At 39.3% G+C, this 26095-nt stretch overlaps 1 protein-coding gene across 1 annotated transcript in view; it reads right to left on the bottom strand.

Annotated features, from left to right (window-relative positions):
* Positions 1–242: 242 nt before the first annotated feature.
* Positions 243–26095, bottom strand: part of GABRB1 (gamma-aminobutyric acid type A receptor beta1 subunit) — a 116584-nt gene continuing 90731 nt past the window's right edge. Inside the window, exons 4-7 of the mRNA XM_018068837.2 lie at positions 10683–10820; positions 10423–10575; positions 9288–9538; positions 243–2403 (exon numbers count right to left, since the gene is read on the bottom strand). Of these exons, the coding sequence (XP_017924326.1) occupies positions 2056–2403; positions 9288–9538; positions 10423–10575; positions 10683–10820 (890 nt within the window). The 3' untranslated portion in view covers positions 243–2055. The remainder of the gene's footprint in view (positions 2404–9287; positions 9539–10422; positions 10576–10682; positions 10821–26095) is intronic.

Raw genomic sequence — 26095 nt, 5'->3', positions numbered from 1 at the left:
TTTAAAAAATATTTGGAGTTGTTTCAGGGTGGGGATAGGTGTACAAGTTGTAGCCTACTCAGAAGAACCATTTGACTGAATTAATATTTGTCCTGAATCACCTCAAGCTGTACCCAGTGACTGATTAATCTGATAAAATTGTGCAACTCTTTAGTAGACTGGAGGTTAAAGGTTGTATGAGAGGAGAGAAGACATCTGAGGAGACCACCACTGTGCTCCATTGAACTCGGGATGAGGTTGGGACTTTGGAGCCCACAGAAAAATTGATAGTCTTAAAGACCCCCCTAGATTAGCAATGTCAAATGCCTGGTTTGCAGCCCTATATTTCTTGTAAATTAAACCTATTCCTTTTCTTGTTTGTTTATTCTGTTATTCCAGACTCTTTCTGCAGAAGCCTGCTGCACAAACAAAGGGAAGGATGAGAAGGTCCAGGTATTGTACAATGTGACAAACGTTAGCATGTAGGAAGGTTTCATTTGTTATTATATTCTGATTAAAGAAATTGTCATATCAGTTGACAATAAGGTAGTCAGCTGACCTTACTGCCAGGCAATGAGGAGCTGCTGAAGAAGCTTTCCACATCACTCATTTGTATCTGTACCAATGTTTCTTTCTGTACAAGCTTCCATGGGTAACAATCACTTTGGTACCTACATAGACTCTGTTGGCTTGGGTATCTTGACTCTCCTAAAAGTATGAAACATTTTTAATTAAAAAAAAAATTAACTGATAATAGTTTCAATAAATTGCTATGTTAGACAGCAGTGTAAACACTGTTAGGAAACAATTAGCCATAGAGAAGATGACTGACCTATTGCTTCTCAATTGCATGGACCTTGCTAGAACTTTACCTGTGGCTCCTTGGCAGGAATTGGCTGTGTTAGGCAAAAAGCAGCCAAGTGCGGAGAGGCAGCTCCTCAAAAGGAGTGCACCCAACATCACTGGTGTGCCATAAGACTCAGACACATCTCCTGGTCCTCAGTGGAGTAAGGAAATCTGTAGGAAACTATATGCAGAAATTTCCTCAGATCTGTTCCTAGACATCTGCCAACTTAGTTTTGGGTTTGATTTCCTCTTAGAGCATGGTGCTAATAACACCAAGGTTGTGGGTTCGATCCCCATAGGGGCCATTCACTTAAGAGTTTTACTCAATGATCCTCATGGGCCCCTTCCAACTCGGAATACTCTGTGTGATTTTGTGTGTAACTTTTGGGAGAATGTTGCAATTACCAACCACAGGAGACCTGGGAGTCAAGAAAAGTCTTGGCCTGGGGTATGTCTCAGTATTGCTTCCAGGAATGAGCATGTGCTTGTTTTCTACTTTTTAATACAAAATTGCATATGGCACAATTGTTCTCATAAATTTCAGCATTATTACTTTGTGTCCAGTTAGATCAAATCAGCTGATTCCTTGCTTGGAAATTCAGTGGAATTTCTCTCTGCTACCCTTTATTTCTTTTCAAGATCCCAGCTTCTCTGAAAATGTGATTTGACTTTTCCTTGAGTGATACTTCTCACACACACTATGGAAATCCTTCCCAGTATAACTATTTGAAATGATGTGTGGTGTAACAATTATAATCCTCCAAACTGTTTTTTCTTCAAATTTCTGTACACTCTAAATGCTGAAAGATAGTGACATAGATACTACTTTGAATTGTTTTACTGTGTTGTTTGGAATCATGCTGCTGTGGGCTGCCAATATGTGATAAGAAATACAGTGGGACTAATTTTTATTCCACTTAAAAAAAAAATTGAAGTGGCTAGAGAAAGGTCTTTTGTGATGCATAAACTTTGTAAAAATCAAGGTATAGCCCTTTTGCTGAAGATGCTTTTTAAGAACAGATCTGTAGTATTCTGATCTGAATGCTATAAGGCTGAATTTGGGTTGGTTTGGGGTTTTTTTTTGAAAACTTAAATCTAGAAGTGTTCCATGGCTGGGTATCTTACATTGAACATGTAACATTATAACTACTGAAGTTCTTCAGAGTTAAAATTGAGAAGGAAAAGCAACAAGTCTAATTAAGTCAGTCTGTGGTAACATTATTGCATAAATTAGTGGACATAATACAGCCAGTAAATAACATTGAAAAGAATAAACGTTATGGGAAAGACCATTCTGGACCACTTGTCTATCAAGTTAACATCAGTCAAATCAGGGATTTTGACTTTGATCTGGGATGCCCTTCTTCGTAAGTGTCCTTTTTTATGAAGCCTGTGCCTATCCAGAGCACTCCTGTTGTAGAGGTCTCTGCTGGAAGTGGCTCTTCTGTACTGCAGGTTGGCACTGTCGTACGTGTACGTGGTGGCTCGAGGGTCACGGAGGCTCATGAACACATCTGAGCTGCTGACGTCATTTCGTGTTTCAAGTGGTCTAAGGAGCATGTTTCCATGGGGATCAACCTGTGTCAAGGAAGGAATGTGGATTAGACAAGTTGCTCAGCCAGCCCAAGGTGTATCCCAGATGGACCTTCTGGCTCTGCTACTGAAACACTCCTGCAGTGACAGTTCATGTCTGGTACATCATTCACAAAAGTGAAAAGATACTGAATACACTTTCCTGACTGGTGTGAAATTAGCTAATAAACATCTAAGTACCTTCCATCCTGACCTGGTTTCTTGGTCTGGGACCTTGTAATTCGGTTAGTTATCTCATCCTCTGTGAAATAAGACTTTTTTAATTTTATTTTTAACTTGGATCACAGTCTTTATGAAATTCTGATTTGTAATGTCTGGTGACTGGACACTTGAAGGTTTCATATACACAAGGTGAAAAGAAAATGTTACTGTTTAAACAATTTTATACAGATTTAGTGCTGAAGGTTAATTTCAAAGAGTTTTGTAACAATGGGTTTATGATAGGAAGAGCACGAAGGTACAGTTATTTAAAATGTTCATGATGAAAATTGATTTTGGAAATCATAGCATATCATTAACTTGTTCCTGTGCCTTGTCATAATCCATTTTACTCAATGAAACCCTACATTCATTTGCATTTGTATGTGTTAGTATCAGAAGCAGTTGTTTCAAATATATTTGTCACTTACTTTATTTGTACTGTTATTTAGTCAGGGCACTGTTTTAGGTACCTATGCAATGAACTGGAAACTAGAACCACTATGTACATCTGGTCCAATATTTTATATATATATAAATATATATAAAATATTTTTGTGTTATTGTCTTTCTTATGTATGAATATAATTAACCATGAATGGCAGCATTGCTACAAAGTGTTTACCTTTTCACAAGTCTTTAGTTTTGTACCTGTTTGTAGTAAAACCTCTTTTGAAAATTTTTGTTGTTCCCAGGATGAAGACTTCTGACTTCTTCATAAAGACTTCCTAGATGTTTCAAATTCACAGGTATTTAAACATCCACTGTAGCTTGTATGAGGGAAATACACATCAGAACACAGGCCTCTTAAATGAAACTTCAAAGACTTCACCTCGAGGCTTGAATACTAAATTGGTTTCTGTAAGCTGTGCTGTTTGACCTATCCCAAATATATTACAGTCTAGACCATGTCTGTGGATGCCTTTATATCAAGGAATAAAATAGTAATTATAGACAACATCTGGTGTTGTGAAGCACCAGTGATATGTAATGCTTTGTTTGCACTCTGATCTTTACATTTTTAGTAAGACATAGCAGAGCTAGGAAGTGATATAATAATCTACAGCAGATTTGAAGTATGTTCAAGAAAAATCTCCAAGAAAAACACACAGGGAAACCCAGTCTCTGGGGTTGCCACAGAGGATAGCTGAGAGCCAGAGAAAGCCTTGGTTCCACCTGGCAGTGTGGAAGATGTTCCTTCCCATCGCCAGGAGAAATCTTCATGTAGTTACCAGATTAAGCACCTGCTAACTGAAAACAAAGCAGTGAAAGGGCTATTTGTACAAAAGCCACACAAGAGATCTGTGGGGTAAAAACGTCTTCTAAATGGAGTATAAGTCAGCACAGACAGAAAATGCACTTCTCTGGTTTAGCAACTGATTCTGTTTGTGCTGAAAAGAGCATTCAGTGGGAACACCCCAGTTCCCACCACTGCTTTGGTGGGAAAAAACTCGTATATTCTGGGTTAGAGAGGCCAGCTTGTCACAAATGAGCATGCTATTTTCAAGTATTTACTTGAGATATAGACTACCCAGTTTATACTTTTTAGGTCAAGCCTTCAAATTTAAGCAGAAGGAAGATTTAAACTAGGGTTTCCTGCTTTCCAGAGGACTGCCATAACCATGGGACTATTCATTACTCCAAAGATCTGACATTTTTTTTTCAGTGGAAAAAATAATGATCTCAGAGTTGTCTCTGTGTAGAAAGAGATTTTTTTTTTAATACTCAGAAGTTTTGATAGTCAACCTTTTCATCCCAGTTTTATGAAATAGCTCTTTGAACTGTCTTTGATTACATAAGCTAATGTGTAAGCTAATTGACTTTAGTCTTATAATAGTAGTAACAGTAATGCAAGCATCATTAAGCAGTTATTATGACTTTTCTTTTGACAAGACATCTCTTAACAGCCTACAATCTGAAGTGATTCACAGGGATCTTTCTTAAACTAATATACCCTGACAGTTTATTATGAGGCAAGCAGCGTATGAATTCCTACTCTAAGTGTTCTGAATGAACCTGTTATTTTTAGAATAAGTTTCATTTAAACCATTTTAGGTGAGGTGATTTGTATATATCATGAAACAATTCGGTCTTTGAATTGAAGTCTTAACAATTCACAACAAAAGGCCTTACACTGATCTTGACTAAATTAGCTCAGGGAAGTATAAAGTCTCTTCTTATGTATCTGGTCAAATTCTCTGTGTAATGTGAAGCTTGTGGGAAACAGTTAGTTTCCCACATAATTAAAAACCCTTTCAATATATCTTGAAGTTCACTTTAAAATATTCTTGTACAGCTGAGATTTTGTTACTGAAGCTTAGTAATTCTACAAATTCCTGCAGGAATCTGGAAAATGTACAACTTGTTAAGGGATCCCCAAAAGAGTCTTGTTATTAGTTTTGTCTATTTTTATTTTTGGAATGAATTAACAGCAAATATATGCACAGTAAATGCTGTAAATTTTCTGTCTTAAAATCTTTTCTCCCTTACTTAATACAAGGTTACTGAGGCCTTTCTCTTGGCCCTGTACATGAGAACCAGAGAGTAGGTAGGTACTGCAGTTGTACAGTCTTTGACATATTTGCATCAGATGGCATGACAAAAAATTGGCATGGAAGAGACAAGGCTCTGTCCACTGAGTTTTCTGACCCAGTAGCTGTCTGGCTGCTTGCTTAGGAGTAGAGTATCTCAGTCCCCTGCTTATGGAGGAAGGAAGAGCCGTATCAAGCCTAGAGTACTTTTTCCTTGCTCAGATATGATACATTTATTCTTTCAAATACCACCGTGTTGCTCTTTAACTACGATGCCTTAAATTTTGTTTAAGGCTCAGATGAAAACAAGATTTCTTGCTTAACAGATGTTCTGAGCCTAAATGTGTGTTTGCATGAACACTTTGGTTTGTACAATGCATAAATCTTGCCTAAAGTTGTAGAAAGCCAAAGAACTGATTTTTTTTGGTCTTTTGAACATATAATGAAGAATATGTGAGGAACATGTCAAAGGATCTAGAGCTGATGCTGTGTTAGTCATCTGGTGTAATTATTGAAGTTTATGTATTCTTCAGGTATATGGTGATGCTTCTTGTAAGAACATTCATATCTGTATTGAGAGTGTATCTAAATTGAGTATATAAATTTTTAATTTTCCCTTTGCAGTGGAACTACCTAAAGCCTAAATCAGCACAGGTACATATATATGAATTTTTTAAAGTGTATGATGTGTGCTGAGGAAACATCATAAAAAAAAAAGTAATAATTTTGCTTGTATGTTTACTTAGAAAATGAGTTTTCTGCTGAGGGCCATCAAATTATATTTTTAGTGTAAAACAGTAAAGTAATAAAAAGAAAACCACCCAAAACAACAGTCCTGTGTTGACCACATAAAAAATAGTCAGTCAGCTCTAGGGGAAGAATAGCAGGTTGGCATTCCTTGAAAAAGAATGAGTCTCAAATGTTAAACGCTGTCTGGAATGAGTTTTTACCTACCTATTTTTTTACCTTAACTGTTGGGAGATAAAAGGTAAGAACTTCTGTTTTATCTCAATACAAACCCATCTTCCTCTTAAGATGAAAGATTCAGGGCCATGTTACTCATACAAGCTGTCTTGTTGGAACAAATGCAGTAGTGTTATCACAATCTGATCTGCAAAGATCAGATTATGCTCAGATTATCAGGTTATGCTCAGCAGGGCTATACTTATTCAGGTGGGGATTTACTTGATGTTTGAGCTAGTTGTGTGGTTATGTATTCCCCTTTTTTTTCTCCTTCCAGTAGCCACTCTATTGGAGAATCATGGTTTCCTCAGAACCTGTGGCTGGCCTTTGGCTTTCTATTCTGGGTGCTTTGTGGTTCACAGAAGGTTTGAAAGGAAGGTGTGATGCTGTGCAGACTCAGGGAGCGAGGGACCATCTATCACTTGCCTTGTGTTGTCATTTATGAACCTTATGATGGCTCAGCCCCTTTTCCAGTAACAGTATGATTGCATTCTACCTTTTTCTCATATTTAAGAGAAATCTTCTCTGTAACATTCACACTATCATTGTCTAGGGAAACAGGAGCAGTTGCATGCATGGACTATCTAAATATTTTCTTGCAGGGTGCTTTTGTCCTATTTATCCATAATTACAGTGGTCTCCTCAATGACATCTAGCTTCAACAAATGAGCAAGGACATATAAACAGTCTTTATGCTTTATTCAGAGAAACAGAAATATTGTTTACTACAAATTAATATTTTTTGTATATTAGAAATTAAAATGGCATAAGTTGTGAAACTGGAAAGACACTATTTCCACCTTCTTCAGTCTGTAGAGAAAGGAACAGCCACATAGGAAATAGCAGTTCAGTTTCATTGTTCATCTGGTCTTCTCTATACTGTCAATATCGTGGTCAGTTTGTTGAGTGTTGCTCACACATCTAATGCTTTTGTTATCTGGTGAAGGAATTTTAACTCTTTTACTCATGGGAGTTGCATGTCAGATGGGAATGATTAATATCTTCACCTGGCACAAAGAGATGAAGCACTGTTACATATCATCTATTGGTTAGAAATCTCTGTATGGATAAGTGATGTGGGTCATGAGCAGAAGGGAAAAAATTATCCTATAGCTATATATACTTACAACTGTACTTTTATGCTCCAAAAAAAACTTTCTCCTGCTCTGGTTCAGACATCATAACACCAGTGAAAAATCTCAAAACACAGTGGAGAGGAGATCAAAGCTGTTTTCACATAACCTTACTGTGTCCCACTTCTTCAGCCATGAACATTGTTCCTGCCAAGGACAGAAATACAACTGTCGGACATCAGCATTTCCATGCTGAGTAAAATGAATGTTCACAAACCTGCACTGTACAGGCAGAAAGCAGTCTGTTCACTTAAAGCACTCTCAGCCTCAAAATGGAATTGCTGTCTCAAGTGTAAGCACTTACAAATCCTGGTACAAAGCATGTATGCCTTCTTTTTCTGTCAGAAAAATGCTGGTGTATGCATGTGGTGCTCTGAAAACTTTTGATTCCGTTCCATTCTGAGTACCTGTCTCAGTTAAATCTTTGCCATGTAACATTTAGACAAAAGCTTTTAGTTATGAGTTAGGGCCTTTTGTTAGTTAAACAAACTCTCCAATTATGTAGGAAAAAGAACTTACCGGCACTCTTATCCTTTACATTTTCTCGTCCTTTACTCGGTTCAGTGCACTGGGGCCCATGGGGACAAGGCTGACCTCTGAAGAAGCATTGATTCCCTCTTCATCCTGAATCCGTGCTGTGCTGTTTCTCACCTAGGCTGGGTTATCTCAGGAGCTGTTGAGGTGGCTGGTCAGTTTGTGAGTTTTGTTGGGTTTTTTCCCTTCCTTATTTGCCATAGAAATGCATAGACAGTGTCTGCGTGCAACAATCTGTAACAGGGTGGCTTATCTTCTCTGCTCTGTGGAAGACAGTACTTTGTGGGAGACTTGGAGACTGATGATTGCCTGAACTGATATTGTGCCCCCATTGTAATAAAGCATCTCCTACACAAGGGGACAGGAGGCAAATGCGAGTAAGGACTTTTAATGGGCTCATGAGTTCACTGAGGCTGAGAACATGACAGCTTTGTTAATGATGCTTAGCTGTAGTGGTGTGGCTGCTGGGACACTAGACACACAAATTTAGAACTAATAAGATATCACAGAATTTCTGAAACACACTTCCTGATATGTATGTGAAATTGCAACCATCCATCAAGATACGGTCTTACCTGTTAGAGTTTTATGTGTCGGTCTCATTCTTCCAGCTGAACAGAGGGCTCGAATAAAGTTTTGACCAAATGTTATTGCCTCAGGCCACAACAGTACAGAAGTTTATAGGACAGCCTGGGTAAGATCTCGTTAATACTTGGATGTAATATATTGTAAGAAAAGCAGAGAAAGGAAGAAGATTTTTGGCTCATTAGAATATGTATTTTCCTCTGAGTCAGACTGGGCCAAATACGCCTGAGGCTTTGAAGGGTTTATTTCTGAAAAATTGGGAAAAGTTGAAATAGGTTTATAGCAGTTTGCAAGTGCTCAGTGATGTATTGCAAAATTAAACTTGTCCCTGTAAAAAAAAAAAAAGTCCATAGTATTACTTCCTAGAGCTTTTCTGGCTTATTTTTTTAAGAGAGGGTATTGAGGTCTGCTTGAACTTAGCTGAAAGAAAAATCCTGACATGTGAAAGCTGTTATAACCTAGCAGCGGCTTCCTTGTGTTCCTGGAAACTCTGTCATGTGGGCTTCATTCAGGGCTCACTGAAGCAACAGAGTCTGTCTTTGCTTTTTGTTTTTGATGAAGTTTCTGTGTGTAAAGAGGAACTTTATTATAAACATTTCTTCTATACCACCTTCTATATCAAAGAAATATACAGCTGAAGTAGTAAATATTTAACTTCCTTGTACCCTTGTACCCTTGCATTCCTTCTCTGCTGCAAAGAAATGTGTATCCTGAATACTCATTTGCATTTTATGTGGTTTCTTACTTTGTTTTCAACTGAAGATGGAACAGGCCATACATTGCTGTATTCTCTTAAAATACAATTTTTCTTTAGGCAATTTTAAATGCTTTTGCATGTGTTTCATCTGCATTTATCTCTATCATCATATACATCAACATTGTCACAGTAGAAATAATGATTGAGAAGTTAGCTTGAATGTTTTACCTGGACTCTATTTGTTTCCAGTCTGCTCTTCTCTCCTGGAGCACGTCCTGCCCTGCCTGCTGTCTTTTTTTGATGCTGAGGTCCTTTCCCAAAGAATATGTAGTTTACAAAGGCATATTCCAGCAAGGCCAGGAACACAAACACAAAGCATCCCATCAAGTAAATATCTATTGCCTTGACATAGGGAATCTTTGGCAAGGTCTCCCTGAGGTGGGTGCTGATGGTGGTCATGGTCAGCACAGTTGTGATTCCTGAAAAAAGAAGAAAAAGTCATTGACTAACAAGACAAGGAGGGAGATTTGAGTGTGAAAGGCATAATGGCAGCATTATATTCCCATATAGATGGCTTAATTATGTGATCAGATTCTTAACAGCCAAGGGAATGCATTTTGCAGGACTGGAAAGGAAGATATCCTTGCAGGTCCTCTGATAGCACCTTCCTTGGCCTTCCATGCAATGGAAGGTGAATGAAATAACTTTCAAAAGCCCAGGCTGTCTTGATACAACTTGTCTTAATTTTTACAAAAGCTTGTCTAGGGAACATGGTGTTAGCTGACCTGGATAGCAAAGAGTCGATTGATGTTTTTTCTATGTGAGGAAATGCTTCTCACTTTATTTACATCAGTAGCCTTGCTTGATCCCAGAGGGTGACTTGCATTGATCTGGAGATCTGGAATAAGTATCTAGCTTTTGATTGAAAACAGAGCATTGAAAGGAGAAAAGGAAGCTAGTATATTTCCACTGATGTCAGTAGGATCTTCTGTATACATTTCAATCATGCATCTGGCCTGAGAGGACACTTTTTAACATCTACATGGATTGTTCATGCAGCACGGTGTAGATATCCTTAAATACCTGAATTAGACCTTTGCACTTCAGTTTGGAAGCAAGACACTTTTGTTCTGATCCAGAGACCATTATGACAACTGGAAATCAGTCAGGATCCCAACTTAACTGCAGAGCAAGAGCTTCAGATATAGGCAAGGTGGCACCTGCCTGCCTTCCTGACAATGAAGGTCCTACGCTGTATATGTAAGATCACAATTAATGATGCTGCAATCAGCAATATGGAATTGGTGCCACTGTACTCAAAGGCAACAAGTATTTATGCAGTTCAGTTATTTTGAGAAGTTACCTAGAGCAACTCTGGCTGCAGAGGCATCATAATTGATCCAAAAAGATACCCATGAAAGAATTGTGATTAGCGTGGAAGGCATATAAGTTTGCAAAATGAAGTATCCAATATTTCTTTTAAGCCGGAAGCTAAGTGATAATCGAGGATATGCTCCTGAAAGAAAGAAATCATATAATAAGTAATACCTAACGAAAGTTAGACACTGATATTTCTGGGTTGGGGAAGCGAGGAGAGGGTTTTTTTAACTAGCCAGTGCTTACCTGTTGTAAATTCCACTCTCTTTGATACCATCTTGTAATCAACAATAGAAAATTGCGGGAGCTCAATGTTATTAACTCCTGTTACTGCCGACTCTCCTCCATTCCAGTAAAATTCAATATCGTCAGTAGTGTATCCATCTGAAACAGAGGCAAAATTTGGTTATTGGCTTTTCTTTTTTGTTTTACTATTTTGCTTAAATAGTTAAGGTTCAAGTGGAAGGAACTGTTGTTAACCACAAATTCAGCCTTCTGTTGTGTGACATTCCTGTTATACAGAAGCCATGTAGCCTCCTCCTCCATACCCTGGGGAAGCATCTAGGTGTAAAAAGGGAGAAGACAGAAAACCAGGACAGAATTTAAGATTAAAGATGATTTTTTAGCTAGCGAAAATGCAACAGTTTTCCATTCAGACTTGAGTTGCTCAGTTTGCCAATAGACTGATACAACATCAACAAAACTTTTAAACTCTTTTTGGAGGAGCCCTGACAGTAAAACCAGCTTCAGTTCCCAGCTTTTCATTTGATTTCCTATGCAGGCTGTGACAAAATATAGAATTGGGAGCCAGTGGAGGCAAAGATGATTCTAGAAGAATTAAGGTGTCTGTAATATTACCCGACAGTGTCTGTCAGAGCTGAAGGTAACCCTTTGATATTCATGAAGCATTTTATATTTTAATTAGACCATGCCAACTTTGATCTTCTGTTATCACAGAACTGTTGCTTTTTTACTTCAAAACTAGCACCTTTCTTCTGTTTCCTTTTAACAGTGATGTTGATTATTTCTAATTTAATTAAAAATTAATTTGCCATTCTACCACTGGGAATGTTAACATTATTGTTATCATTTTCAGAAATAGTTTGATTGAACTAAAAAGTGACTGAATTTCAAAAAAATCTCAAATTGACAACATTTTCAAACTAATATTTAAACAGGTTCCACTTTATTGCATTTTTCTAATTTCTCCCTGTATCTACTAAAGGAGAGAACAACTTCTCATCTATTTTTAAACTTTTCCTTCAGGTGTTAGATTTAATCAGGTTTAAATCATATAACAGAGATCAAATAAAAACATGTGTTTGAACTCAAAGCTTTAGAAAACTTGACAGTAGTTTTGCCAGCTGAACTAACCATAGCATCAGAAGCCTCTACAAAAGTAGGAACTTATCCTTTCATATACACCAGTAATACAATATCTAGCTAGGGAAATTAGTCTTGAGATGTCTTTCCCTATGATGGTGCTTGGTAATAACCTCATCTCTGGATGGCTGGCCACATACAGAACAGGTTCATGGTTTCCCTGGTGACAATCAGAGAAGCTCTCAGAACTTGCTGGCAGGCTCCAGAGACTGCTTGGAAAGCCTGCAGTTATTGAACAGCTATCTTTTGATGCAAACACACAGTGATGGGCTGAACAAGGTTAAATGTTCACATATTTTATTTGTGAATTGTTCAGAACCATGGGTTTCTAGCTATAGGAATTGCTCCAAAAACCATACTAATCTATGTAATATGGATCACTGCTGTTAGCTTAAAATGGTACTTTTCATTACTTATGCTAACTTTTTTTAAATGAACCATCTCAAGGCTGTGACATAGAGCTCTGTATGGCTGGTTTCCATTCCTTTTCACTGCAAAAGGTCAAAGTAGCTCCTTACTAGTGGGACTTCAGTAGCTGCTTTAAAGGCTTTGTACACAAACCACAGAACCAACATGAGCCAAATGTAGGGTGTAATACAGAATAATTGAAAGAGGGAATGAAGACTGCTAAAACTGTTTAAAAGGCCAAGACCAAGATTGGCAAGGAATTGTTAACTTCATTTTCTTGCAAGTCTGTATTATAAAAAAAATTCTCTTGTCTTTAGGGCACAGAATAAAGAACAAAATTGACATCACTACTTAGATGTTGCACAGGTACTTGCTGTAAAGTCACAGGTGAAGATTTAAATGTGAGAATCCTGAATTCTACCTCAGGGTTTGGAAGAAAATGATGACCCTGATTCTTCTGTTCTGTGCCATCATCACCTAAGGCCCATTTCACACCCTACCCTTCAAATCTGCTCCCATTGTGCCACTTAGTGCTGGGACCCAGAGCAGAGAAGGGAGCTGTCTCCAATCCTCCGCAACTCCTGACTTTATATGCAGCCTCTACAGGCAGCCTCTGCCATCCTCTGCAGTTCCTCTGACTTTTTGATGAAAGAGGGAATAGTTTGGGCACCTCATTGCAGCTAAAATTCCCTTCCTCAAAGGTGAATTATTGTAGATATAGTTTTTAAAACCCACAGTGGTGCCAAATAAACACCTGGAATACCACAGGTCAGATTTCAAAAAGAAAACAAGCACAACCTCCTACAAAAGGATTGCACAACATTATTGGTACATTGTGTGCTAATGCTGGATCTTAACACAAAGAAATTACGTGAGTTCTGTAATGTAGACAAGTGTGCTTTTCACTAATCTTGGAAAGGTTTCTATGACTTTGGCTACTAAATGAAAAGTAAAACTAGTAGGTTATAAAGTCAGTTGAGCAAAAGCAAGAACGTTGCCTGGAAGATACCAGCTGGTGACAAGCTATCACTGCTTGGCCATGACAGGCCATGTTTTTAAGATTTACAAACTTCAAAGAGACTTCTAAATACATCAAACAATGGATCTAATATAAGCATCTGCTGTTTCTAAATATACTGATTTCTTCCTTGAAGCTGAAGGAAATTATGAGAAAGGGATAGTGATGTTTTTCAATCAGGAGCATTCACATTTGTTAGCTCTCTTTTTAGAAGAGTAATTGAGCAGGAACATCTTCCTGTGCTTTTATGTAGAGCGAACCTCAGTACATTCATTATTTCCTTGGCAGTCATTGTAATAACTCTGCTAGACACTAAGAAGGTGTAAACTCTCCCTGGGCAGTCCATTCCCTGACGTGATAGGATTGTTGCTGTGTTATGCCCTTCATTATGTGTTTTGCACATTGTGCAGGTGTATGAGAGGCATTGCATTCCTAGCTGATGGTGACTCACAGGTGCAGGGCTTGGAGGCCCTCATGTTCTGTAGGTGTTGACATGCTATTTTCTTTCCAAACTAGCAAACTTGAGAGGAAGACAGTTGGCTGCAGTTTAAAGACAGGAATTGATCTCAGCTCTGAACAGAGTTAGCAGAGGACAGATCACTCCTTCCTTTTGAAGTGGACAGTGCCTTTAAGAGAGGAGCTGTAGTGACGTAAATTAAGCAACCTTCAAGTGTGGAGCAGCACTGACTTCTGGCTAGCAGGTAATGACAAACCCTCATTTTGGGCAGCAAATGCCTTGGCATTTACAATGGAAGAAAAGCTATTTCAATGATAGGAAAAGTGTGTTTTGCCTGTGCAGTGGCCAGTGTAAATGCTGAGTTGTTCACTGAACTTATCTGTACTGCCCACGTATTCCCTCTGCAGCTCTTTCCATGTAATCCTTTTCCCTCTGTGCATGTATCCATGTCACCAATTTAAAGAGATGCCTCTGCTTTTGTGACAGAGAGCGCAGCACTCTCAACTGGACAAGGATGTGCGAACACAAATTTCACAAGAGTCAGATATCGAGAACCGAAATATTTCAGTTACGTTCACAACAGCCGTCAAAGAGCAGTTGCAACTCTAACTACAGAAGTCCAGTATTATTTCCCCCGCAGAGCATCGCGCCGGGTACCGCTCCCGTTGGGCTCTCGGGGGCGCCCGCGCTCCGCGGCCGGGCGGTGTCGCTGCGCGGATCCTGCGGGATCCGCCGGCCCGGGCGCGGAGGGTGAGCCGCGATTTGAGCACATCGGCTCCGTGTTTCTAGAGCAAACATGGCCTGATTTCTGGGCCGACATCCCTGACAGTCTAGCTCACTTCATCAAACAGTTTTCCCAGGAATTTTGCGTCTAACTTTGTTGACCTAAATAATAAATGATCACTAAATTTATTTATTTTAGTTAATAAATGTCCCATGAAAAATATTTGATCTATTTAAGCCTTTGTGTGCGAGATTCTTTTCCATCTTTAAAACCATTAGAAAATATTTCATTGCCCAGCTCAAGATATGAAACTTCTGCTTACTAGAAAATATTGTCCAGAAATGAAAATACAGCCCTTGATGTGCCAACACTTTGTTTTTTTTTAACTTCTAGAGCAGCAGCTAAGACTTCAAGTGAGAACACTTGGTCAGAAGTACCACAGGCCTAAAAAGTGTCTAGATACACACAGAGCAAGAAATAGATTATGTATAAATCTTGCTGTTCACAGAAAAAATATTTTGGAAATGTTGCTGACATTGTGATATAGCCGAGGTTAACAGTGTATTGGATGTCACTAGGCTGTTTTATTTTCCACTGCAGCACCTACCATCTTAAATACCTCTGGGATAAATAAGGATCAGTGTTACTTTAGCAAATTAAAGTCATGGTTCCACTATCTTTACCAATTCAACAGAGATGTCCCTTTTTCCTTCTTATTCTCCAGGGTAGGTGGCTCTGAAACACCCAGAAGCACAGTTTCGTCTTAGGATCTGTGTCTAAATACAGTTTTTCAAAAGTCTGCATCAATTGTGTGTGACCCAAATCTTTTGGCCCTGTGTAAGGATGTGAGGTTGGAACCCAACCCTCTTCCATCCCTCCTGGACCATGCCTTTTGTAACAACTTAGTCTTTGTTGCTAAATGTAGTCTTATATTTTTCTTGTTATTATTCCTATGACTGTATTCAAACAGGAAGATAATGCATTTCTCCCACACACCACTGAGGTGGTCCATACAGTGGTAAATGTATTGTACTATTTCAACTTAAACCTAACATGTGAATGGGGCGTCACAGATCTGAAGATGTGGTTTGTAACTGTAACTAGTTAACATTAAGGTGAAAGAATTGCTTGAAAAGACTCCCTGCCACCTGTGTTTGAGTGTGTATTTGCATCTTTCAGTTACCTTTTTTTTCACTGAGAAATATTTTCTATAGGCAGATGGCAGATTTTAGCTGGAGATATAAGTCAGAATTTAGCCTTAGCAACACTGACTCAAATGAAAACTTGGCTAGACTGCTGGAGTACTCCAATTTCATGGCTGGGCTTCGTGAACAAAGATTTGGGAAAGGTCTCTACCCACGTTTGTCACAAGCGCACTGGTGGCTAAAAAGGCCAATACGAGACAGGCATGTCCGACATGTGCTCCACATTGTCAGTTATTTAAGAAGGTTTCTCAAATAAAAATAAATTTTATGTATGGAGCAATCTGTTCCATCCCAGTTGGAGACATCACTTCCTATCCATTAGAAACACAAAATAAATGTTATTACAGCACAAAGTAACTCTCGCAACATCATAATCTAGTTCAGAGAGTGAACCTTGCCTTAATTTGCAAGTACTTTTAATATTGGTTTATTGTTACTTGTTATAATTTTTTACCCCTTAACTTTCTAAATCTCATTTGCCAATGAGATTTGATAAAAGCTTCAAAGTCCTTTGGGAGAGAAATTGTTTGGTTTTGCTTAGTATCTCCATAATGGCTAACACAGCAGGACTACAGGATTCTCTGAATCACTGTAGTCTCAGTAGAGACTCAATAGAGGGAAACACTGAAGGACTCTGGATAAGTAGTCAAACTTGTACTGAAACTACCTTACCAGTTAATTTGACTCCTTCTACTGGATTATGCCAGTGATGTCAAAGGACCTACTGAGCCTAAAATAAATATAATGCAATGAACAATCAGAAATGCACATTACTATGTTTTACCTAGTATGTCTTTCTTGTGCAAGAGTACCTCCTGTAAGGAATGCTGCTATTTTTATTTTGTGTCATTTACTAATAAGCCTTTAATTATCAGGAAAAAAAAACAAACCAAGGAATTATTAGGAAAGGAAAACAAATGTAAAATTCTTTCTTTGCATTTCCATATAAGTTCCAATTCCTGTTGTGCTATTTCTTCATTACTATATGCAGTTTTGTTTCTTTCCCCAAAATAGCAGCACTAAGTTAGCTAGAAAGAAGGGCCATGGAAATGATGAAGAACAGACTTGCTTCCATGGAAGAAAGGACTGTCTGAGTCATTATTCTTTAGCCTGGAGGCAAGGTGACTGACGGAATGTTATGATAAAAGTCTGTATAATCCTAAGTTAGCATGTGAGCTTGAAGAGCACATGATTATTTACAATCCATCAGACTTCCAAACCAAGAAAGCAACAAATCATATGTCTAGTGGTTAGTTTGACAGAAATAAAGGGAAATATAGCACACAAATAAACTGCAGAACTCACTGTGTTCGCTCATTGACATGAGTGTCAGGAATTTAAACTTGTTCAGAAGCTATCAAACAGTCACAGAATAAAAATCTATCCAGGTTATTAAACACAGTGATACTATTTCTGACTTAATATAGCAATGTGCAGAACACTTACTGGAGGTGTTTACTGTGGAAATATCGGGATGTATATCCTATGTTCTGTTCCAGCTTCATTGATATGTACTGCTAGCCACTCTCAGAGACAAGATGATAGGTGAGATAGACATTTGATCTGAGATAGTATAGCAGTTAAGGGCCTCACATGTTCCTCTGCAGCCTGATTTGTCCATCACATTACTTTTATATTTACAATACTTTTCTTTCATCAGTGGAGTGATGACTTTTAGCCTGATGTTGAGGGCATCTGACTCTACACATCTCTGTATAATTCCTGTAAATCAAAGTGTGATTAGGAAGTCTTGTTCATGCTCACACATTTTGTGCAGTAAAAAGCAACCTGCCCTTAGTAACTGGGCTAAAGTGGCTAAAATGTCACTGAAAACTCAGAAGTCTCTTATATGCAAATGTTTAGTGAGCAGTGCCGGTGATTTAATTTTAGACTTGAGACATTTTGATGACCTGATGTCTAAAAATTTTCAACAATGATATATTGCTTTTAAAAATTTTTTAGCAAAGCAGATGTGCAGTATGTGTTCCTGACTAGACTAGATACTCGTGTAGAGTGGCTCTGAAGCATGAAGTTTTAAAATGGCATGTCAGTTACTTCGGTAACTACATATCCTGAGGATCTCTTTGTTTAACTGCTTCCACGTGTCTCACTTCTTTGCCTGGATCCTCTTCTCTTGAGGGGTTGAAACCACCAAAGTTCTGAAGTCACACTGTCATGTTTCTGTCTAAGGGCCAGTCAATAGTGATTAGGGCAGCAGCTATGTATGAGGAGGTAACCCCAATATTCTCCTTGCCCTGCATCCTGTTCATTTGCTGTTGGTACCAGATTGTCCTTGAGAGCTTGGAACTGGCAAGAGAGGGTTTGTTTTTTTTCCAGAAGCAAGTGTCAGAAGTCCAAGTCATCTTCTCTTCCTTTCATTCTGAGATGTCTTTTTCCTGAATCTGTTTTGAGCTTTCTACTTCTCCCTTTCTTATTCTCTTTTTGAATGGACACTTATACTGCATAGCAACTGTATCTCAATCTGCAGAAAGTTGAACCAAAGCTCCTGACTTCTCCAAGAGGGGTTTTCTTGCTTTTTACCCCCTCTTTCTTTTTATCTTCTACCCTTCATTCCCCCGTGGTTTGATGAGGTGGGGGGAAAAGCCCCGTTTTTGGGAGCAGCAAAACGCAGACAACAAATTGTTTCTACTCCAGTCCCGGCAGCACAGGCCAGGAGTGCCAGAATCAGGATGAGAGACATCATCAACATGTTGGGAGAGACCTGACCTATCCTGGAAGCTCAGTGTTGCAGTCCTTTACCTCGTTTTCTAGCTCAAAGGACTTCCATACCTTCACATGAACCTGACAGAGGTAATTTACTTGCAGTACTGTCAGGAGCACATTTTATGTACAGTTTATAAGTCCAATAGAAATGACTCTTTTCACCCTGCAGTTTCTTCCTCTTTTTCTCTCATCAGAGCTGCTGTACAATAGCTGGCTATCCTTGTCTGAACTATAACCATGAAATTTTTTTTCTGACTTCAGTTACTTTACAAAGTTAAACAGGGAACAACACTATTTATAAGCACATTATGTAAACATTAGCAGCAGAGGTCCAGCTGCTTAGCATTCAATTAATTTAGTTCAGTCAATATTGCATGGTACACAGTTTTGTCTGCTCGTATTGTAAACACATCTTGCCCTTGAGCACTTATTTCATTTGACTAATTAAGATCTACTTCTAAGTGCTCTCATTCTGTTGCCAGGCAGACTCAGTCAATTTTAGATAAAACTGTTGTACTTGGTGAAGAAGGCATTTGAAATCCAGGTCCATCTGGTTGGTGCCATAGTGAGTCAGGCCAAAACCTTCTCTTCTTTAAGACAGTAGGGTCTCTGCATACCTCAGGACTCAGACTGGAGATTAATCAGGACATTTTGAATTTCTCACTTATGCCAGCATGTCTTATATGAGTACACCTCATATTTCTATGCAATATCGTGTTCCCATCTGAGATGGTGAAAAACCTTTAAAATTTTTATTATTTAATTCAGGTGTATAATTTTCTCAGATAGATAAATATGGAGGCAAGTATGAGACCACTGTACTTGGGCTTTTTAGATAAGTAACAAGAATGAAGTTTTCATGATGGTCTGCCCTTTCTTTTCTTATTCCTCTCCCCACCAAGGGAAGGTGGGGAGTGAGTGAGTGGCTGTTTGGTACTTAGTTGCCAGCTGGAGTTAACCCACAATACAGGCTCACTCACTACTCTGACTATGTAAGTAGCTGAATTTTCAAATCATGAACAATTGTAGAAAGATTTAAAGTTATCCTGAGCTACATTAAAATTTTCATTTGGACAAAATTAACAATAATTGAGAGGAAAAAAAAGTACTTTTCTAAATGAAATTAATTTCAAATACAAATACCAACTACATTAACTTTTGAAAATGAAATATTGACTCATTTTAGAAAGTATATTTTGCAATGTACATGTATTGTACATGTACTTCACATTTTCTGTGTGCATATTTTCCCAAAATAATTATTCATTACTGAATTGATATACTTTGCTGGGAAGAAATTCTTGCCTGAAAAGTACCATGTCCCCTTGGGCAATGAACAGGCTGAGTTCAGCAGCAGAGTGCAGTCCTGCACCAAGAAGATGAATGCCTTCTTGGACATCAAGGTATCTGAGATACTGCTATGGTTGTCAGTTTTCCCTAAGCACTGAAGAATGAGTAGGGTATTTTTGTGGCTAAAAGCATAGGCTGAATTCAAGGAACAGGCTTTTTAGGTGGTTGATGTACAAAGTCTGCTTGGTATCTGCAGTTTTGTGTGGAGGGAGGCAGACATGCAGCACACACTCATTGGTGGGCTAATACAAGGTGTAATGGAGGGGCAAGTGCTCCATGGAAGGGAGAAGATCCAAAGTCTTATAATCAAAAGATGCTGAATAGTTTTCTGTGTGCCTGATCTTGTTGATACATATTCCTGGCCACAGTAAGTGTATGAAATATTTGAATTACAGGTTCTGTTGCTTGGACCCTAAATGTGAATACAAATAAGGCTGTCATGGTCTGTGTGGTTTGGATTAGAAATGGTAAAAGTTTAAATAAAGTTTGTTTTCCCAGGAAGAGCTCTCCATAGGTAATTTAGTGATCATAGAATCATAGAATCACACAATCATAGAAAGGTTTGAGCTGGAAGGGAGGTTAAAGATCATCTAGTTCCTCTGTCAACCCTGCCCAACCCTCCCAAGGGCAGGGACACCTTTCACTAGACCAGGTTTCTCAAAGCTCCATCCAACCTGGTCTTGAACACTTCCAGGGATGGGGCATCCACAACTTCTCTGGGCAACCCGTTCCAGTGCCTCATCACCTTCACAGTAAAGACTTTCTTCCTAATATCCAGTCTAAACATACCCTCTTTCAGTTTGAAGCCATTTCTCCTTGTCCTGTCACTGCATGCCATTGTAGAAAGTCCCTCTTGTAGGCTCCCTTTAGTTACTGGAAGATGCTATAAGGTCTTCCTGGAGCCTCCTATTCTCCAGGCTGAACAGCCCCAACTCTCAGTCTGTCTTCGTGGGAGAGGTGTTCTCTCCCTCTGATCAGCTTGGTGGCCTACCCTGGACTTGGTCCAGCTGGTCCACATCCTTCTTATGTTGGAGGCCGCAGAGCTGGACACAGTATTCCAGGGTGGGTCTCACAAAAGTGGAGTAGAAGGTGAGAATCACCTTCCTCGATCAGCTGGCCACACTGCTTTTGATGCAGCCTAGGATGTGGTTGCCTTCCTGTGCTGGGAGTGCACATTGCTGAGTCACGTTGAGCTTCTCATCAAACAAAGCTCCTAAGTCCTTCTCCTCAGGGCTGCTCTTAATCCATTCTCTACCCAGCTTGTATTTGTACTTACACAGGCATTTACAGAATATAAACGAATAACAGTGGAGGAGGTTGGCCACATGAGGATTGGAGGTGAGAGGAAATTAGCCATATATTCTGAGTTAAGTCACTGAGATTATTAGCCAAAATTGCATCTCACCAGCAGGAACAGATTGCAAGACTGGAAAGCAATCTAGCAACCTTTAGGTGCTACTTCAATAGCTCAGATCTGTAATTAGAGTTACCATGCAGTCTTTCCATTTTCCCTGGACATCAGCACTATGTCTATGCAGCCCTGATCCTGGAGTCCAGTGCCTCAGGTGAAATGAATCATTGTCTAATTCAGTTTCCATCTACATGCTGATGGACAGTTGTCCCTTTTACAAATAAGGCTTGCTCTCAAATGGTAACATGTATTTGAAAGACTGAGGGAGACAAACATGTATCTTTCTGCACAGGTGTTTCCTGCATGGCCAGGGAGATCTGAGCTGGCAGTCTGGGAAACTTGGTGCCGCTGTTTCCATGAAGATTGAATTTCTGATGAATTGAGGGCTGCCAATCACCAGAAAAGATAAATTCAATGAAAAATTGTATCAGTATGAATGAAGTCTTCAAACACAACTGAAATAATCTACGTTTTCTTGAAGTTTCCCACACACTGTGGTTTGCTCTAACAACCTGTGTGTCTCTGTACAGCCTACTCTTGCACTTAGTGTTTGTTGCTACAAGTTTATGAGGAAGATGAATAAATAAATAAAGCTGTTAGAAGTGGTAGGAGAAAGCTAATGGAAGAAGCATTAAGAATTTTATCTGAAAGGCTCAGTTCTGTTCTCCATTCTGCAGAGTGGTTTCCTGAGGGCTGGAGGACCTGCATGTGAGTATACTGCCCACTTAATGAAACTACTTATATTAATGCTGTCCCAGGTCAGGTAAGCCGTCTTCCCACATTGAGATTTGAGGCACTGTGTTTTGTTATTTGTATTACTGCAGCATCAAGGAACCACGGGTATAGATCAAGACAGAGACTGGATAGGCACTGAGCAGATAATTTCTCAAGATTTATAATATCTGTAAACTCCAGTGCATTTGGGGCAAGGCTTCATTTTCACAAATTGAAGTGAATCCATGAGTACCAGAGCCTTCTTTTATACAGCAATTCACATCTTGGCAGAAGACAAGGAAATACATAAACTATATTTATGGCTGTAACATTCTAGGACAATTGCATTATCTCAAAGCACAGTGTGCCAGCTCTTCCAAGACTGTGATATGAGCAGGCGGAGAGATTATTTTTCCTTCAGCTCTGACTGCAGAAATACTGACTCATTTAAGAGCACAGTTGCTTCTGGAAAAATCAACCCCTCACCTAAGTGCATCTTTAATTTTTTTTTAAACAAGCCCAGTTTTTCCTTTTGCTATTCCCCTAGCCTGGGGGCTATCAGAGGCTGAAGACTGAGACTTGATGAGGCTATGCTGAGAAGTGACTTGGCTCCAGCTTTCCTGTCCTCTGTGGTCACCAGGGGACAGTCTGCATCCTGTATTGGTACCTCTGAGGCTACTGAGATGGCACTAAATGAGAAGAGTAGTTGGTGAAAATAACTGCATTCCTCAGTGTGCAATAGAAAACTGCTGAAGATATACCAGACTTGACTAATTTCATATGTTCATGTACTGGAATAATTGAATGTCAAAGATTTGCTATTAAAATCTATATATCCATAGAAAGACAGCCTATCCATCTTTTTGAAAATGAAAAGAGAAAGTCATATAGACTGTACTATCGGCATCTGAGTAACTTGTAAATTTGTGTGTGGTGTAAAATACATTGTGAAAGCAACATAACTGATTTATAGTCCTCTGGGGAAAGAAATGTTCCCAAAGTGTGGAAACAGAACAGTTGCTGTGGCTTAACACTAGTGTGCTGTGAAGAATGAATTATTTTATCTTAGTGACTGACTTAAGAAATGAGTGGTAAGGAATGGCTTAAACTGAGCTGAAAATACATTTTAAATTTTGATGGGGAAAAAAAGGCAAACATGCAGTCCTATTTGGCTAATTTCTCAGTTTCAGTACCAACAAGCTATTTGTGAATCTGCCTCTTGGAGTATCTAAAAACCAACTTGCTCAGCTTCACAGCACTGTGCTAGTCTTTCTGTTCCTGTGATGCTTAAATCTCCTACTGTGGATGCTCATGCTGTAATTTTAAAACCTCTCCTGTTTTTCTGCCAGCATGTTCTCTGCAACTCAGAAGGATGGTATGTCAGAAGTTAATGTGGATCTAACAGATTGTTGTGTGCATGCAGAGTCTCCATGGCTGATCCTTCTGAGAGTGTATTTGCAACGATACAAACTCCATGTGTGTATTCTGCACAGGGTATATCAAGTAATCTAGGGTGTATTATCTGAATGTCTTAAGAAATTATTAAAGCGAGTTTCAAATTGCAAAATGTGTTGCCCAGAGAGTAGTCACTTTGTTGTCCCAATTGGCTGTATATGGGATAAATTCTGCAGCCTTTTGTGCTGCTCTCCATTCCTGCTCTTGCTGGGATGTTTCCCATGGTACTGTCTTGCTTATTTTATGAGTGTGTTATAATAAAGTGTGCTTTTCTATTTTCTGCTGTTAACTGTCCTTCTGCTAGGCTTTGTGGGAGCTGGTCACTTGAATCTGGCATTTGATCCAGAGAAAAGTCTTTGTGAAATAAGGTATTTTGTGCATGTCATAGCACAGGCAGCAATGGGAGTACAGCAGGCATGGATGGAGACTCACCTGCACACTGGTGCGTTGTGAACACTGTGAGTGGGATGAGGTGCTAAGAACAATCACTTAGAGGTGGCAGATTAAGTCAAGATGTACAGGCTGGAACCCTTCTGCCTTTTGCATTCAGATAGTTAATCATCTCAGAAAGATGCACTCTTTGAGTGATCTGAGTTTTGGAACTCATACCTCTCTCTCTCTTGTCTTAGTCCACCAAGTTTGAAAGACATTTAAGGCTGAGTATGTATTTTAGAACAGTTAAAGGAGTTGGTCAGAAGCAGAAGAGATCTTTTATTCCCAGTGCTATGCTGTAATAACCAGAGATCAAGTCAAAGTGGAGAAAATGAGAGTTTTTCCTCTCCAGGGTTTGCAGGGCCCATGGGAAGGAACACATGCCAGAACATGGGTTTATGGCTGACAGGTCTCGTGGGGGAGCAAGGGCAGTCTGACAGGGGGTGAGTGAGAGAAGCTCTCCATTTACAGATGTGGCAAAACCCAAGCAACTGTGGGGGGGAGAGCTACCCTCATTAGGAACATCAGAAATGGAAACTCTTAAAAATAGGCATTGAGTTGGTCATCCTTCCAGCCTTTTTCTTTTTTCTTTTTTTTTTTTTTAATTGGGAAGGAGCCTTGCAACTGGCTTTCAAAATATTCCAATAATCTCCACTGAGAAGGGAGAAATTATGCCTTCTGTGGAAGCAATTTGATATGCTTGGTGAGGAGAAGCAGGATGAGAACAGATGCCCTTTTAGTGGTTTTGGATACCTTAGGGAAAATACATAAGTGGATCCAGCTCAAAGATCTTGCAGCCTTAGGTACCAGAGCAGTAATATTCATTAGTGAATTTTTATTGCCAGGCATGAATAAATTACTAGATATCTGGTGCCTGCAGACTGGCAAAGGAAGAGCTGAACAGGAAATCTTGGATTTAAGACGGTTTTTCATCTCTAAAAAAATATCCCTATTTGTCTGAGGTGTAGGTTCTTACATCATTGGTAGTTTAAATGCAATCATTCCCTGGATCAATGCAATCTCGACTCAAGCAGGGAACTGTGATAAATCCGTTCAAATCTCATTCTGTCAGATAGCTCTGTGCCAACAAAGATGATAATGAATGTTCAGGCATGAACTCAGTTGTGTTTTTCTGACAACAAACTGTGTAGAGGTCTGAGTGGAGTATTTTATTGATTTACTGTAATATCACTATAAGTTGGTTGTGCTTTCATCGAAGCATTGCATATATTTAGTGTTAGATCTATTTCTATATGAAGAACAGACAGCCAAAAAAACAGCTGAATCAAGGCAGAGTTGCCATTTTTTATACTGTATCCAGCTAAGTAAATCTTCCTCTTTTCCTCAGCTGTATTCTCAGGTTTCTGTGAGCTTGTTCAGTTCGCTCATGCAAGTGGTGTCTAAGAGTGCTGCTGACAAGACTACAGCATGGTTCAGTGTTGCCGTGTTGATCCCTGAATCATGCTGCAGCTTTCCAGTTGTCATAGAGACACAGATTTTTGAGACCAAAAGGACAGTTCTGATAATCTGCCCAGACCTGTTATAAAACACATAATAGTTTGCCAATAAGTAAATAACTTTGCCAAATTGCAGACCAGCCTGACCCTCCCTCTCCTGTGCCAGTGAAACATATTTCACCGAAGTCTGGGAGATGCTGTAAGTAAAACCCTAAATGGGGATTTAATTTATTGTCAGTGATGCTGTTGGCACACCATTATTTTCTGATAAATGAAAACCAGGTGCAAGCTTGGTCCACAAGGTCACGCTGTGATTGTGATACTGGCGACCTCAGAGGGACGAAGAGTATTAGAGTAATAACAGTATCTGTCTTATCTTGTAGGTAGTGTGATGAGGTCAGCACTTGTGATTGTAATGAGAGATGCTAGAGTGGGGCAGCTGTGTGCAGTCAGAACTCTGACAGACAAGCTCTGGGTGATACAGCTGTAGCAGTTTCAGTCTACTGTTCCTGGTTGTTTGCATCCTCCTCCCGTCTGCTGCTTTATCAGCTAAGATCTGTGTCTGCATCTCACCCATGCCAGTCCAGAGCCTGTCCTAGCTGCTGCCAGGGACAGCGGACTTGTGCCAAGGCACTTGGTTCTGAACTGTCATAGCAACTGTAGCCCTTGCCAGAGGCTACCTGGTCCAGCAGAATTAACAGCTGGGGGATTTAACATCTTAAATTGCCAAGCTGACATCCATCAGAGCTCATGTGAGAGTGCCAAGCAGTCTGTGTAACCTCCAGCCAAGTATTAAGTCTCCTCTTTCCCAATATATGCTAATCTGTGAGAAATGGATTGTTACAGATCCCAGCTCTGCTGATGAAGCAGTTCCAGTTATAAAATCCCTTGATTTTGTACACTGAAGTTTCCAGTGGCCAT

The sequence above is a fragment of the Manacus vitellinus genome, unplaced genomic scaffold (genome assembly GCF_001715985.3).
Source record: "Manacus vitellinus isolate BGI_N305 unplaced genomic scaffold, ASM171598v3 scaffold_0_pilon, whole genome shotgun sequence".
Taxonomy (NCBI): Eukaryota; Metazoa; Chordata; class Aves; order Passeriformes; family Pipridae; genus Manacus; species Manacus vitellinus.
Note: the sequence above shows the minus strand (reverse complement) of the source record. Positions and strands in the feature narration are given on the sequence as shown.